At 34.6% G+C, this 12466-nt stretch overlaps 2 protein-coding genes across 4 annotated transcripts in view; one reads left to right on the top strand and one right to left on the bottom strand.

Annotated features, from left to right (window-relative positions):
* LOC108042590 (metabotropic glutamate receptor) overlaps positions 1–12466 on the top strand; it is a 105398-nt gene that overhangs the window by 47206 nt on the left and 45726 nt on the right. The gene's annotated exons all lie outside the window — the stretch shown is intronic.
* LOC108042587 (eukaryotic translation initiation factor 4 gamma 1) overlaps positions 5997–12466 on the bottom strand; it is a 31772-nt gene continuing 25302 nt past the window's right edge. For all 3 annotated transcript variants that reach the window (XM_017120919.2, XM_017120920.2, XM_017120921.2), the window contains 7 exons: positions 12245–12405; positions 10281–10755; positions 9950–10173; positions 6937–7083; positions 6652–6874; positions 6337–6438; positions 5997–6269 (listed from right to left, as the gene is read on the bottom strand). In XM_017120919.2, coding sequence (XP_016976408.1) covers positions 6217–6269; positions 6337–6438; positions 6652–6874; positions 6937–7083; positions 9950–10173; positions 10281–10755; positions 12245–12405 — 1385 coding nt within the window. In that variant the 3' untranslated portion in view covers positions 5997–6216. The remainder of the gene's footprint in view (positions 6270–6336; positions 6439–6651; positions 6875–6936; positions 7084–9949; positions 10174–10280; positions 10756–12244; positions 12406–12466) is intronic.

The following is a 12466-nucleotide window of genomic DNA, read 5'->3' as shown; positions in this document are numbered from 1 at the left end:
TTGACTGAAGATGGAATCGGTATGTGTGCAATTAAAACACCATGCATCGCAATCAACAGTCATCGAGATGAATACTTTGAGATTGATTTTAAAGTTTGTTAAGACAGAGCAAAATATGATTTTATATGTTACAACAAACAAGAAATGTTTTCGTCGGAAACTAGCTGTGAAATGCAAATGTTTCATAATAAAACGGATTCTTCTTGCAAATTAATAAATTTGCAAATTTGCAAATTTTGAACACATGCCAAAAATCAATGGATCTTTACAACAAGATCCACGCTAACCACATTACGTACATCGTATGCTCGCTTTGGAGTAGGTGAACTCTGATAAAATCAACGACTTAATTCTTAAAGATCTACCTCTTCAAGTACAAAGAAAACCCCGAACCGTAAATACAAAGATTTGTATCAACGAGAAGCACAACTCTTGCCTCCCAATAGTTTTAAATAAGCACATAATCTTGACACTATTGAACATCATCACATTTCTATTTATATTGCATTAGTTTTTATACCCTTGCAGAGGGTATTATAATTTTGGTCAAAAGTGTGCAACGCAGAGAAGGAGACATCTCCGACCCTATAAAGAATATATATATATGATCAGGATCGCGTCCTGAGTTGATATAAGCATGTCCGTCTGTCTGTTTCTACGCAAACAAGTCTCTCAGTTTTAAAGATATTGAATTGAAAGGAAGTTGGGATTTTTTATAAGTATAAAGAATGCATCATATGAATAATTTTGGAGAATATAATTTACAGAATATTCTGCAAGGGTATATCAACTTCGGCTCCGCCCGAAGTAAGCTTTTCTTTCTTGTTATAATAATCATTGTTGTTATTAATTTTATAAAGAAATGGGGAACACTTAGAAATACCCTTCAGCAGAATCATATGTTGACCACAACTGTAAATAGAGATGGTTCTTCGATCCAACTCTTCACGATCAACAATACGGATTTTTGAACATCAGTGCAACGACCGGGACTATGTACGATTTCGACTTAGCAGAAATTCGTTAGTTGCTGATAGCTACTTTTACCTAAATGACATCCTGTTACATCTGCATGTGATAAGGGGTCATAAACCATATGCACCCAGCCGACGGACTTGTCTTCACACCATCTGTTATAACCCTTGGGAAACTTTAACCCGACCATCTGGTAGATGTAATTGCTTATTTAGGCTATTATTTCTGTAAACTGATAATAAACCATTTTTATATAGATTAGACAAAGTAAATATTCTTGTAAGCCGAAATCATGTATATAAACCCGGATCCATGATCAATAATATCAGTACGAACAGAAATCTTGACTTAATCACTTCTCCGCAGACCAACTTGTTCTGTACATATTGCCGAAACTTTCGCCACTGGTTTTGTAAATATTTTATAAAATATTTTCAGCAAACAGATTTCGGTAGAAATTCTACAATTATAAAAAACAAAATCATAAAATAACTCATAGTTTACATCAAACAAGAAAGGAAGCAAACTTTGGCAATCCGAAGTTTTTATACCCTTGCAGTTGTAACAAATCTACTGCGTTTCGATTTATATTCCTATATTACTAAAAACAATGAAGCTATGTCGATTTTGCTCTGCATTTTGCCATCGATCCTATGGCAGCTATATGATATTGTTGTCCGATTTTAATTTAATTAAAACCGTAATTCCATAATATTTAAATATTGCCAAATCCCAAAGAACAAAAAAAAAATTAAAAATAACGTTTTAATTTTTTTTGAATTCTTTTTTCCAATAGTTCCTATGGAAGCTATATGATATAGTCGCCCGATCCGACTCGTTTCAAATTATAGACTACCTGCAATAGAAAGACCACTTGGGAAAGTTTCATGCAGATAGCTTTAAAACTGAGGGACTAGTTTGCTTAGAAACGGACGCACGGGCAGACGGACATGGCTAGATCGACACTCCTGGTGATACTGAAGAATATATATACTTGTAGGGTCGGAAATTTCTCCTTCACTGCGTTGCAACTTTTGACTGAAATTATAATACCCTCTGCAAGGGTATAAAAAGTTTAAGTACACTTAAGATGAAATTAATTAATTAATATTTGGTTGAACCTCCTTTTGGACCAACAGTGTGGTGTACTTTTCTTAAATTGTTTCCCACTCAGACTTGACGATATTTGGTGTTTTCGGATCCTTTTATCTAACAAATTCCAAACGTGCTCAATGGGATTGAGATCTGGAGATTATGTAAGGTATATGCAATTCCTTGCAGTTGTAGAGAACCAAATTCCTTGACCAAATAGGAAGTGTGTTTGGGGTCGTTATTCTCTTGAAACAGAAATGTAGTTTCATTTAACTGGAGCTGGGTGGCTCTGTCCTTGAGGTTATCCTTTAAAATTTTGAGGTACAGATGCTTGACCATTGCCGTGTTTATAAACACAAGTTTCCCAACTCCAGCTATCCCAACTCGCCCCCAGACCATCATGTTACCGCCGCCATGCTTAACGGTTGGTGTTCAATTTTTAAGCTCTAACTCTGTATTTGGTTTCCTCCACACTTTTTGTCGCGGAACGGTTTAACCCAATTATCGATTGTCGGGCAATTCAAATGTAGCGCCACAAATTAGAGATTATATTTAGTTCAATGTAACCGGTTGAGGATTCTCGCTGTTTAGTGAATGCGGTCACACAGCTTGAAGTTAGGAAAAGCTAAGCTTCCCGCTTCCAAGTTATTCCAATCAACGAGGTCAGAGAAGCTGGGAGGCGAGACTGCGGTAAAGTTAACTTATATGTGTCGAGTTAAATCATAAACTTGTAATATTCCTACAGAATAAAATCCGTCTGTTCAATACCATTTTACGCTACAAGATCTGTCTATTTCTTGTTTCGGTGCGTTTGAGCGGCGTCACTTTTAAATAAGTACACTTTTACAAAAAGTACATTTTAATAAGCAGAATCAGTGCAAATCGTATGATAAGATTGAAGAAAGGATGCATAGAACCCGTTTTTACCGTTCGGAACCTTTTGTTTTATTTTAAAGTTGCAAAATGTAAGCCACACTGGAAATCGAATGGATCATATGAAAGTATTATGTAAACTAGGGATGTCGGAAATATATCAAAATATCAATATATCGATATTTTTCCTCTTAAAAATAATATTATCATCGCGATATTTTTTGGGCAAAAAAAGGCGATATTGATATTTTTTGAGAGGATATTTCCGATATTTTATGTTTGGTCACTCTTAAAGCCTAGTACTCAAATCGACAAACGAGTATGCTAGCGTAAAGCCTAGTACCATAGAGTAAGAAACTATATAGAGGTTTCATTTGCTCTGCCCGGGCCTCTGCCAAAGCTCTGCTGAGAGCCATGTTCGAAGCTAACTTCTTCTAACTTCGGTTTCTCACCACTTCTAACATGTGCGAAGCACAAGCAATAGTATGGGGAGTTTTCGCACCAATCCTTAGGAATAAGAGCGACCAGTGCAGCAATAAGAATTCACCATGGGCATGGAATGAAGCTCGATTCGAACAAATGAAAAACTCTCTTTTTTTCCGTTTTTCCCCTACGTGGCATCACTGGCAAAGTCACTCGAGAGCGCGGGCAGAGCAAATGAAACCTCTATATAGTTTCTTACTCTATGCTAGTACTCAGATCGACAAACGAGTACGCTAGCGCAAAAACTTTAATCTTTCCAGTGTGACCAGCATATCGAGAGTTCTTCAGAATTAAGCGTGCTACGGTCGTACTGTCAATCAGCTGAGTTTGTTGACAAGCAGTTGAAATTCAAATATCGTATTTGAGGGAAAGAGCCTTAAAATGATATTATCAACTACCTTGGCAAAACAATGCTACCGCTGTACAAAGAAATTAAAAAACAATACAATTTAAATTTAACAGATGTTTGTTTTAATTTACTGATAATTATTTGCTAATTTAAAGTTCATAGCTGCACTTTTATTGTGTTTTTTCGTAAATTTTTGATCTAAGAATTATTTGGCTCTGAGAAGAGGCACCCCAGATAGTATTAATGTTGTTTTGTCCTCACATTTAAACTCCTGCAATCGACTTTTGCGGGTTTTCTGTTTTTTCCCTCCATTGTTTAAAATTTTCAGTGAGAAGCGCACGCCAAAAGATTAAATTTTTTATTCTTTTCGCTACGGCTCACCCAAAGTTAATTTCCGCAGACTGGCAACGCTGTGCAATTTTCTGGTATTTTTTTCGTCGATCTGAGTACCGCCGTGAAAAAAGGTCCGACGAAAAGTGAACGACAGTTGTTTGCCTCTCGCTCTCTCTCATGACTGGCGTACGGGTTTCGTCGATCTGAATACTAGGCTTTAAGCCAGAAGTGCTCTCAGTGGAAGAACTGAATATTTTTTTTTCGCAATTTTTGCAATATTCTCCAACCTTTTAAAAAAGCTACTGATAATGTGAGCGGAGATTCTTAAGTGACCGTCAGCTTAGTGATTCCTATGATTTCTATGATTAATACAAAATTAAAAAAGCTTATATGGATACCGCTGAGGGCATTCAAACAAAAGATACCATTCTAAAAATATCAGAAAAGCGATTGAGTGGTTTGCTGGAGAGTTGCTTGAGAGTGTATAATATTTTTTTTTTTAAGATCAATGATGTCTATTCACTTTTTAAATAAAAAATAGTCTATTGTGTCTCTAATTGATCTTATTTGCAGTTCATGGTTGATTATACGTATTCTTAGGCCTATAAAAGACCCTACAGGAAGACTTTATTAAAATTTAGCTGAACATTAAAAAATATCAAAAATACTCGATATATCGATATTTTCTTACGATATTTTTTAATATCATCGAGTGATATTTTTTAAACAGGAAATATCATCAATACGATATTTTTTCAAAATCCAACAACCCTTTTATAAACCCTGAGATCTCCTCAATATTGATCGAAGTTAAAGATTAGAAGGACTTTGGTAAGGATATTCTCTCAACATCTGTATGATGCTGTCTACAAACGACTTGGTCCTAGAAAAAATAAATCGATTTGAAAAGTCAAATAACATAAGCCTTTCGCTTAGTGAAGGGATTATTATATCATAGAACGTGGAAAAGACCCAAAAGTCAATTGGCATACTAAGATATTTATTTCGCTACACTAAATGATTGTTTTTTAAACTTTTCAAAGTCAAACAACTTTTCCTTTAATTTAACGCACTAAAACAATTTTAGCTTTAAAATTGGGGTTAAGCTGAAAAGTGGCCAAATTGATAAAATTTTTATAATAATTTGGTTCATGAAAAATTTGTGAAATATTTTGGTTTTTTTTTTATTTTTAATTAATCATTTGTAAAAGCTAATGAAGTCACTTGTATATTTAACAGTTATTCAATTAAAAATATTGTTTTTTTTTTAATTTAGCATATTTGATATGCTTGCTGTGCTATAATTAAGTTTCTCATAGTAGGTTTGTATTCTATCATTGGTAATGAATCTATAGAGATTTCTGACAACGCTTTGCTGAGAGCCATGCAAAAAGCTAATTTCTGACATGTGTACAAGTTCAGACATGTGTACAAGTTCTGACATGTGCAAAGCAACAGCATAGAAAGGAGATTTCTCGCTTCAGCCGAGCAGAGCGATTGCATGTTCGATCTAACAAATGAAACTCTTTTTGTCGTTTTTACCTTACGGGCAAATTGACAGGGCAAATTACGCCTCCATACAGATTCTGATTCCTGAAGTTCTTATCATAAAATTTTGTATATTTACAATTGCTACTTTTCCGATTGACTTGTTAATAAGCGCAACTATAAGGACTTTAATGCTCAGAGTTTGGATTAACTCACTATAATGGCGTCACATCCGAAAATTTTCCCAAAAAGAGGTTCCAGGTTTATTATATTTTTTTTTTTAAGATATTTTTTCAGAGGGGAATACAAAGCTGCAATAAAAAGTTTAATTATTTAATAAACATTTATTTTACCGTCATGAGAAAACTCTATAGTTTCCGCCGTATCCATTTATAACTTTAAATTTTCTTTAGGTTGGCTTTATTTTACATATGTTATACACTTTTATATTGTGGCATATACTCTTAATGCATGAACCAGAATCTCTATTGAATAAGTCCATTTCGAAATCTATATATACTGTTAATGAACATTCTTTACCCACCAACTCTGCTTTTAATTAATTTTATTACAAATATTATATGTATGCTGTCTAGGCCAGCCACTTTACGGTTTCAGTTGGCTTAATCGTTTAATAGCGAGTTAAAAAAAGGATTAAGGCTTTTTACAGCAACGCCTATAGTTCAGAAATAAAAGAAAATAACATTAGTTATGAAACGTAGAAGTTTGTTTAAAAAATTTACCCTTGCCAGCTGACTGGTCCTTTGAATCACGCCACTTATAGAGCGATTCCTTTTGTATTACATAGGCATCATAAAGCTCGCCAATTAGTTCACTCAGCAAGCCTGAAATAGATCATTATAATATAATTAAGATGAAAATTAAACTTCGGCACGCCGAAGAACATGAACTCTTGCAGTTGTAGATAATGTGAATTGATTCAAACCCTTGCAGGCGGTCGGTATGAGAGAAAGTTGCAAACATTTTACAAAGCTTAATAAAACCTCTGCAAGGGCACACAAAAGCTCTGAATGTCATGTGCTTATATTTAGTCATACCTCTGGGATGCTCCAAGCCGTGCACCAAAAGTTGCATAGCATATAAGCATTCAAGTTGATGGTCTTCGTTAGAATCAATGTATCGTTGCAAAACTGGTATGCAAAACTTTTGGAAGGTTTCGGACTCAAGTTTATAACTATTTTCCTTGTAGAGAATTGAAAAATTACTCAACTTTTCGGTCAATCCCCTTATAAACAACTTATCGACCACCATTATATTTCCCTTGAAAAAAATAAAATGTTATGTTATTATAAAGCTTTAAATAAAAAGTTCGATTTTCTTACGTTACTATAATCAATAATGCTATCTGCCGTCGTTCCTTCTTTCAGCAAGTGCTCAATATGGTCTATCACATTTTTAACGTGCTTCTCTGGGGACTCTCGTTGCTCAATCTCTGGCGATTTTTGCTCGTTTTCCACATACTCTAGTCTCTGTAAAAAATTTGTATTTGAAAATTTTTATTTGAAAATTTCTATATTTTCTTTGCATATACAACGTGTCAAAAATTTCAAATAAATCGAAGCAAGGTAGAATTTAAAGTATACATGCGCGCACACTTTAGCAAGCCCCAGCTGTTCCAAAAATGAAATAATCTATTATTCGATCGTTTTTACTCTTCCGATTTTTATAAAAATAAAATCGAGATTTTGAAATTGTTAAGAATTACTTTTTTTTTGGAGTATAAAAAAACAACCAAGTTATAATTTATATTTTTATTCAAGCCACAGTGGTGGAAAAAATAATTGAAACGCGCTGGTAGCGTTCATTTCTTTAAAATGTTTAGTTACTTAAGCCTAGTACTCAGATCGACTAAAACTGTACGCCAGTCATGAGAGAGAGCGAGAGACGAACACTTTTCGTCAACGTTTTTTTCACCACGGTCCTTAGATCGAAGAAAAAAATACAGGAAAATTGCATAGCGTTGCGAGTCTGCGGAAATGAACTTTGGGAGAACCTTAGCGAAAAGATTAAAAAATTTAATCTTTTGGCGTGCGCTTCTCACTGAACATTTTAAAAAATGAAGGGAAAAAATCAAAAACCCACAAAAGTCGATTGCAGGAGTTCACATGTGAGGACAAAATAACATTACAACTATCAGGGGTGCCTCTTCAGAGCAAAATATTTCTTAGGTCAAAAATATACGAAAAAACACAATAAAAGTACAGCTATGAACTTTAAATTAGCAAATAATTATCAGTAAATTAAAAAAAACAACTGTTAAATTTAAATTATATTGTTTTTTAAAATCTTTGTACAGCGGCAGAATTGTCTTGCCAAGGTAGTTTATACTATATTTTAGAGGCTCTTTCCCGCAAATACGATATTTGAATTTTATCTGCTTGTCAACAAACCCAGCTGATTGACAGTACGACCGTAGCACGCTTAAATCTGAACTCTCAAAATTTTTGGTCACACTGGAAAGAATAAAGTTTTTACGCTAGCGTACTCGTTTGTCGATCTGAGTACTAGGCTTCAGGGAAAGAAATATTTTTTAAACATGTTTTAACGTGCATTTTTTAATAAAGAACAAAACAAATAAATAAAATATTTTTAGCAACAAACCAAGCGTCTAAATCTTCAGATTCTACTTTCCACTTTTTTTTCGTATTACATGTTTTCAGATGAATTTAAAGATACCAAACTATTTTTAAAGGACCCCCAAAAAATTTACATCTAACTTGGATCTGGGGTTTATCTGAACTTTCATTATCCTGCCTAAATTCCTACTTTAAATCCTATTTTTTTAATCTTATTGGGAGGGCAATAAACTCTTTAGTATATTAAGGTGGTCTCTGGACTTACATGTGTTCACATGTGAGGACACCCAGAACATAAGGCCAATTACCGAAACTTCAAACAAACTTGATACTCCTCTTAAATCTGTAGATCACATATTTGAGCCATTCCTACTGAAGTAAGTTTCTTTGGGCACCTAGTTAAAGTTTTACCAATAACTTCAAACTGGAAACTGTCTGATGCTGTCAATGTTTTTAGAGGACCTTTAATAAAAATAATAGGTCTGTTTTTTTTTTTTTAGTACAACCTTTTAGATGTCGGTTAAATTCTGCCTTCATTCTTTGTCGCCTTGGTCAACTTAACGGCAAAAACACATTTTTTTCTTAAAATTTCTTCTTAAAATTTTAAATGTTTAACTTTCTGTTTTTAGTGTTTTTTATTGAAATAAATATTTATTTAAGTAGCTGTTCAGGACACTCCTCCATGTATTTTTAATATAAAAATTATATTTGAAAAATTTTTTGATTTTATGGAAAATTTTCCTTAAATCATTTAAACTGAACTTTTATTTTCGAAATAATCGATTTCAAGCCGAAATTTTGGGGGTCACTTATAAAAATGCTGGACACTGCAAGTAAAGAAGCAACTCAAAAAGGGTCGCAAAATAAAGTATGGATATCAGTTCGCTATGTGCCGTTTCTTTTAGGCCAATAATTATTTTCAAATTTGGCCATTGAGCTTAATCTGCAAAAGAAAATATAGTTTCTCTTATTTTTTCCAACACTGTCCCTGTAATAGCAAGAAGATTTTTAGGAAGGGTTTATTCATATAGGTTTAAAACTGAGGGACTAGTTTTTGTATAATCGGACAGACCGCCATAACAGTATAAACACTTTAGTACAACGACCGGTGATGTATGTTTTACTAGGTTGCTAACTTTTATCTGAAATTGTAATACCATTTGCAAGGGTATACAAATTTAATATTTACGGTGAACTTCTTTAATGTTAAATTGTTTATTTTAATTGATAATAAGCAAACAAACCAAACAAAAAATTAAGATGAACCCATTACGATTACAAGACGGTAATAACTATGGGTTATTTCAAAAGATCATTGGGATTGCCGATTGACTTTGGCAGACTCAATAAATATTTATAAAATATTTGGTCAGAAATTTGACAGAAAAAACCTGTTTTAAGGACTTTAATTGATTTGCTGATTAAACTTGAATGTTCCAATTTTGTTATTGGATTTTAACACAAAGGGTAAGCCATAGTTGAAAATTAAATAAAATTACTTATGCTAAACAGAAAGTAAGCAAGTTATAATTTTGATATTGTTTCTCTGGTCGTTTAGACGGACATAGCTACATTAACTTGCTTAGTGTTGCAACGCTGAAAACAGAGTTCTCTAATAACTGCGTTGCTCTACTTTGGAGTCTTTTTCTTAAAACAAAACTCATACTGCGGTATAAGATTTAAAATCGAAAACATACATAAGTTATTAAATTATAAAAAAATACCCTTAAAATATTTAAAACTTATCTTTATAACTCACATTTGATTTAATAAAGTCAGGGACTTCATTTTCAGGCATAAAATCTGACCATTTTAGGTTGAACTTGGTCCACATACTTCGAGCAAAATTCGGTCCAACTTCTTGTGTACAATATATCAAATATGTTTTAAGGAACTTTTTAGCCACGTGTGATGGGCTGCTGTCTTTCATATTTTTGTTCCACAAATCTGATACAGTCAAGATTTTCTTCACAATTAATGGCCCTGTAAGAAAAACAGTTTTAAATATATATTATAAATATTTTACTAAGGAAGTAGTTTAAAAAGGGTACTGATACGTTATGTTGGTAAACCCAATCATTGACAATTACCGGCAAATTGAAGAATATATAGCCAAAGCTCTGGAATATCAACAATTAAATCGTTTGCGTACTCGGTAAATTCGTTGTACGCCAGTCTGAAGTGATCCACAGAGATGTAATTCTGTTGAATAAGTTGGGAAACAGCAATGGCCAAATACCGCCTGTACTGTTTGCCGACATTCGCTAAATGCAAATAGTCTGTTAATATGTAATATATGAAACTACAGCGCAGTTCCTCTGGTACTCGTTTCATACACGAAACTACAGCGGGCGTTACTGCTTTCGAGGCTGCCGAAAGCTCAATCATTTCTGAGACAACAGACATGATGAGCTTAAGATCTGTTTCACTGGCCTCATTGAACACTGCCACCGGAGCTATAGAACGAACACCCTGCGGGAACGTTGTAGATGAAGATGCAGACGACGGTGGATCGCTGCCACGGTAAAGACCTCCGGTGCTGGAGCTGACCAGCGATGACTGTGCCTAAAAGAAAGCAATGATAATTTAAATAACTTTCATGCAACAACAAACAAAAATATATAATGTTTTCAATTATTCGTCTAATTAAATTAAAGCAAAAATGGTAATTTTAACAAATAAAGTAAATTAACCTTGTGTGCAAAAATGTAAATTTTCGTTTAGAACGTTTTAAAGAACCCTCACCGTTGCAATATGCAAGAAACAGGGACCGATGATTGGCTTTGAGCTTAGGGAAAAAACTTCTCAACGCAGATCAGAGTTAAAAATAGAGCCCTTTGGCAAGGATATTCACCAAAGATGCTGAAACAAATTTTACAATTTTTAGAAACAGCGTTGTGTACTTCTTATCATAATAAGTGTTACAAGGTGTTACATAGGCGGATAAACGATTGACTTGTCACCTGCCGTAACTGTGTAAGGCGCTAGAAGTGCGACTATTCTCTCCCCGCGACGGCGACTAGAAACAGATTCCGTTATAGACAAGACGCTGACGTAGATGTTGGGGGATAAGACAACTCCCTTAAGAAAAACTGCTACATTGGTGGCACGGCACATGCCGAACGCAGCATGTTGGAGGGGGTGCTCGGACGCTGTTATTCCGACTCTGTTTGACCACTCGACCTTTCAGTTTTAATTATTTATTTCCGGTGGTCTGCTTACCGTGGTGGCGTCCGGAAGTGGTACCAAATCTGGCGCAGTAGAGAGACGGCCACAAGGCGTGATAAGAGAGGGGCCTTATGCGGTCGGATCCGTCAGCGGAAACTTTCAACGACTTAATTCTGGAGCAGATGGGCGGTATAATTCAAAAGAATGAAAGGCGTTGCGTCACTTGTGAGGTGTATGACCATTTCATGGAGGAATTCTCAGATCAGAAGGGCCACAACATTTATGCGAATATGCTGGGTGGTATAAAGGCAAAGTCAAAATAGTGGCATGCCAAGAAGTCAGCTGAGTGAATTCTACAGAAGAATGGTCGGGTTCAAAAGTCCATTCGAACTGGTCCAGAAAGACAGATTGCCAACATTGATTATAAGGATATTTTTTTTCGACTTCGGAAACTTTTTTCACCATTTTAATATTGTAAAAAGTACACAAACAGTTGAACTCAATTGCGGGCCAAAATCGTACCCTACTTAAAACAATTTCTCAAAACACAAGGGATATTTCGTTCTGATAAATTATCAATTCCACATGGAAAAGAATTATTTGATGTTTGCTGTTTTATAGCCCAATCCCACTCGCACATATTTTCACAATCTTCCCATCAAAAATGTGCAAAATAAATGTGTAATTCGCCTCGAACGCTTGTAGTATATTTATACTGATGCTTAAGGCACTTCACAGACATGTCTAAATCTACTTGCATGGAGTTGCTGATCAAGAATATAAATACCTATAGGGTCGAAAATCGACTTGTCACATCGTAAATACACTTAACATTTTTTTTAATATACATAATACACATCTTAATCATTTTATAATTAATACTCACTTTTCCAGTATGACGTGCTGGTGCCTGTTGCGTGTATTTTGAATGACTAGCAGATTTTTGAACTGTAGAACTTAACAAACTGCGACTCTGACTTTGCTGGCCACCGCGGGAGGATGAGTTTTCTCGTGATCCTTGTGATGACCCAGTTCTCGAATGAAGACCTTTTTGGACAGTTTTTGTATTACTATTTTTTGAATGGTTTAACAAATCTCAAAGAAATAC

The sequence above is a fragment of the Drosophila rhopaloa genome, unplaced genomic scaffold (assembly GCF_018152115.1).
Source record: "Drosophila rhopaloa isolate 14029-0021.01 unplaced genomic scaffold, ASM1815211v1 contig_203, whole genome shotgun sequence".
Taxonomy (NCBI): Eukaryota; Metazoa; Arthropoda; class Insecta; order Diptera; family Drosophilidae; genus Drosophila; species Drosophila rhopaloa.
Note: the sequence above shows the minus strand (reverse complement) of the source record. Positions and strands in the feature narration are given on the sequence as shown.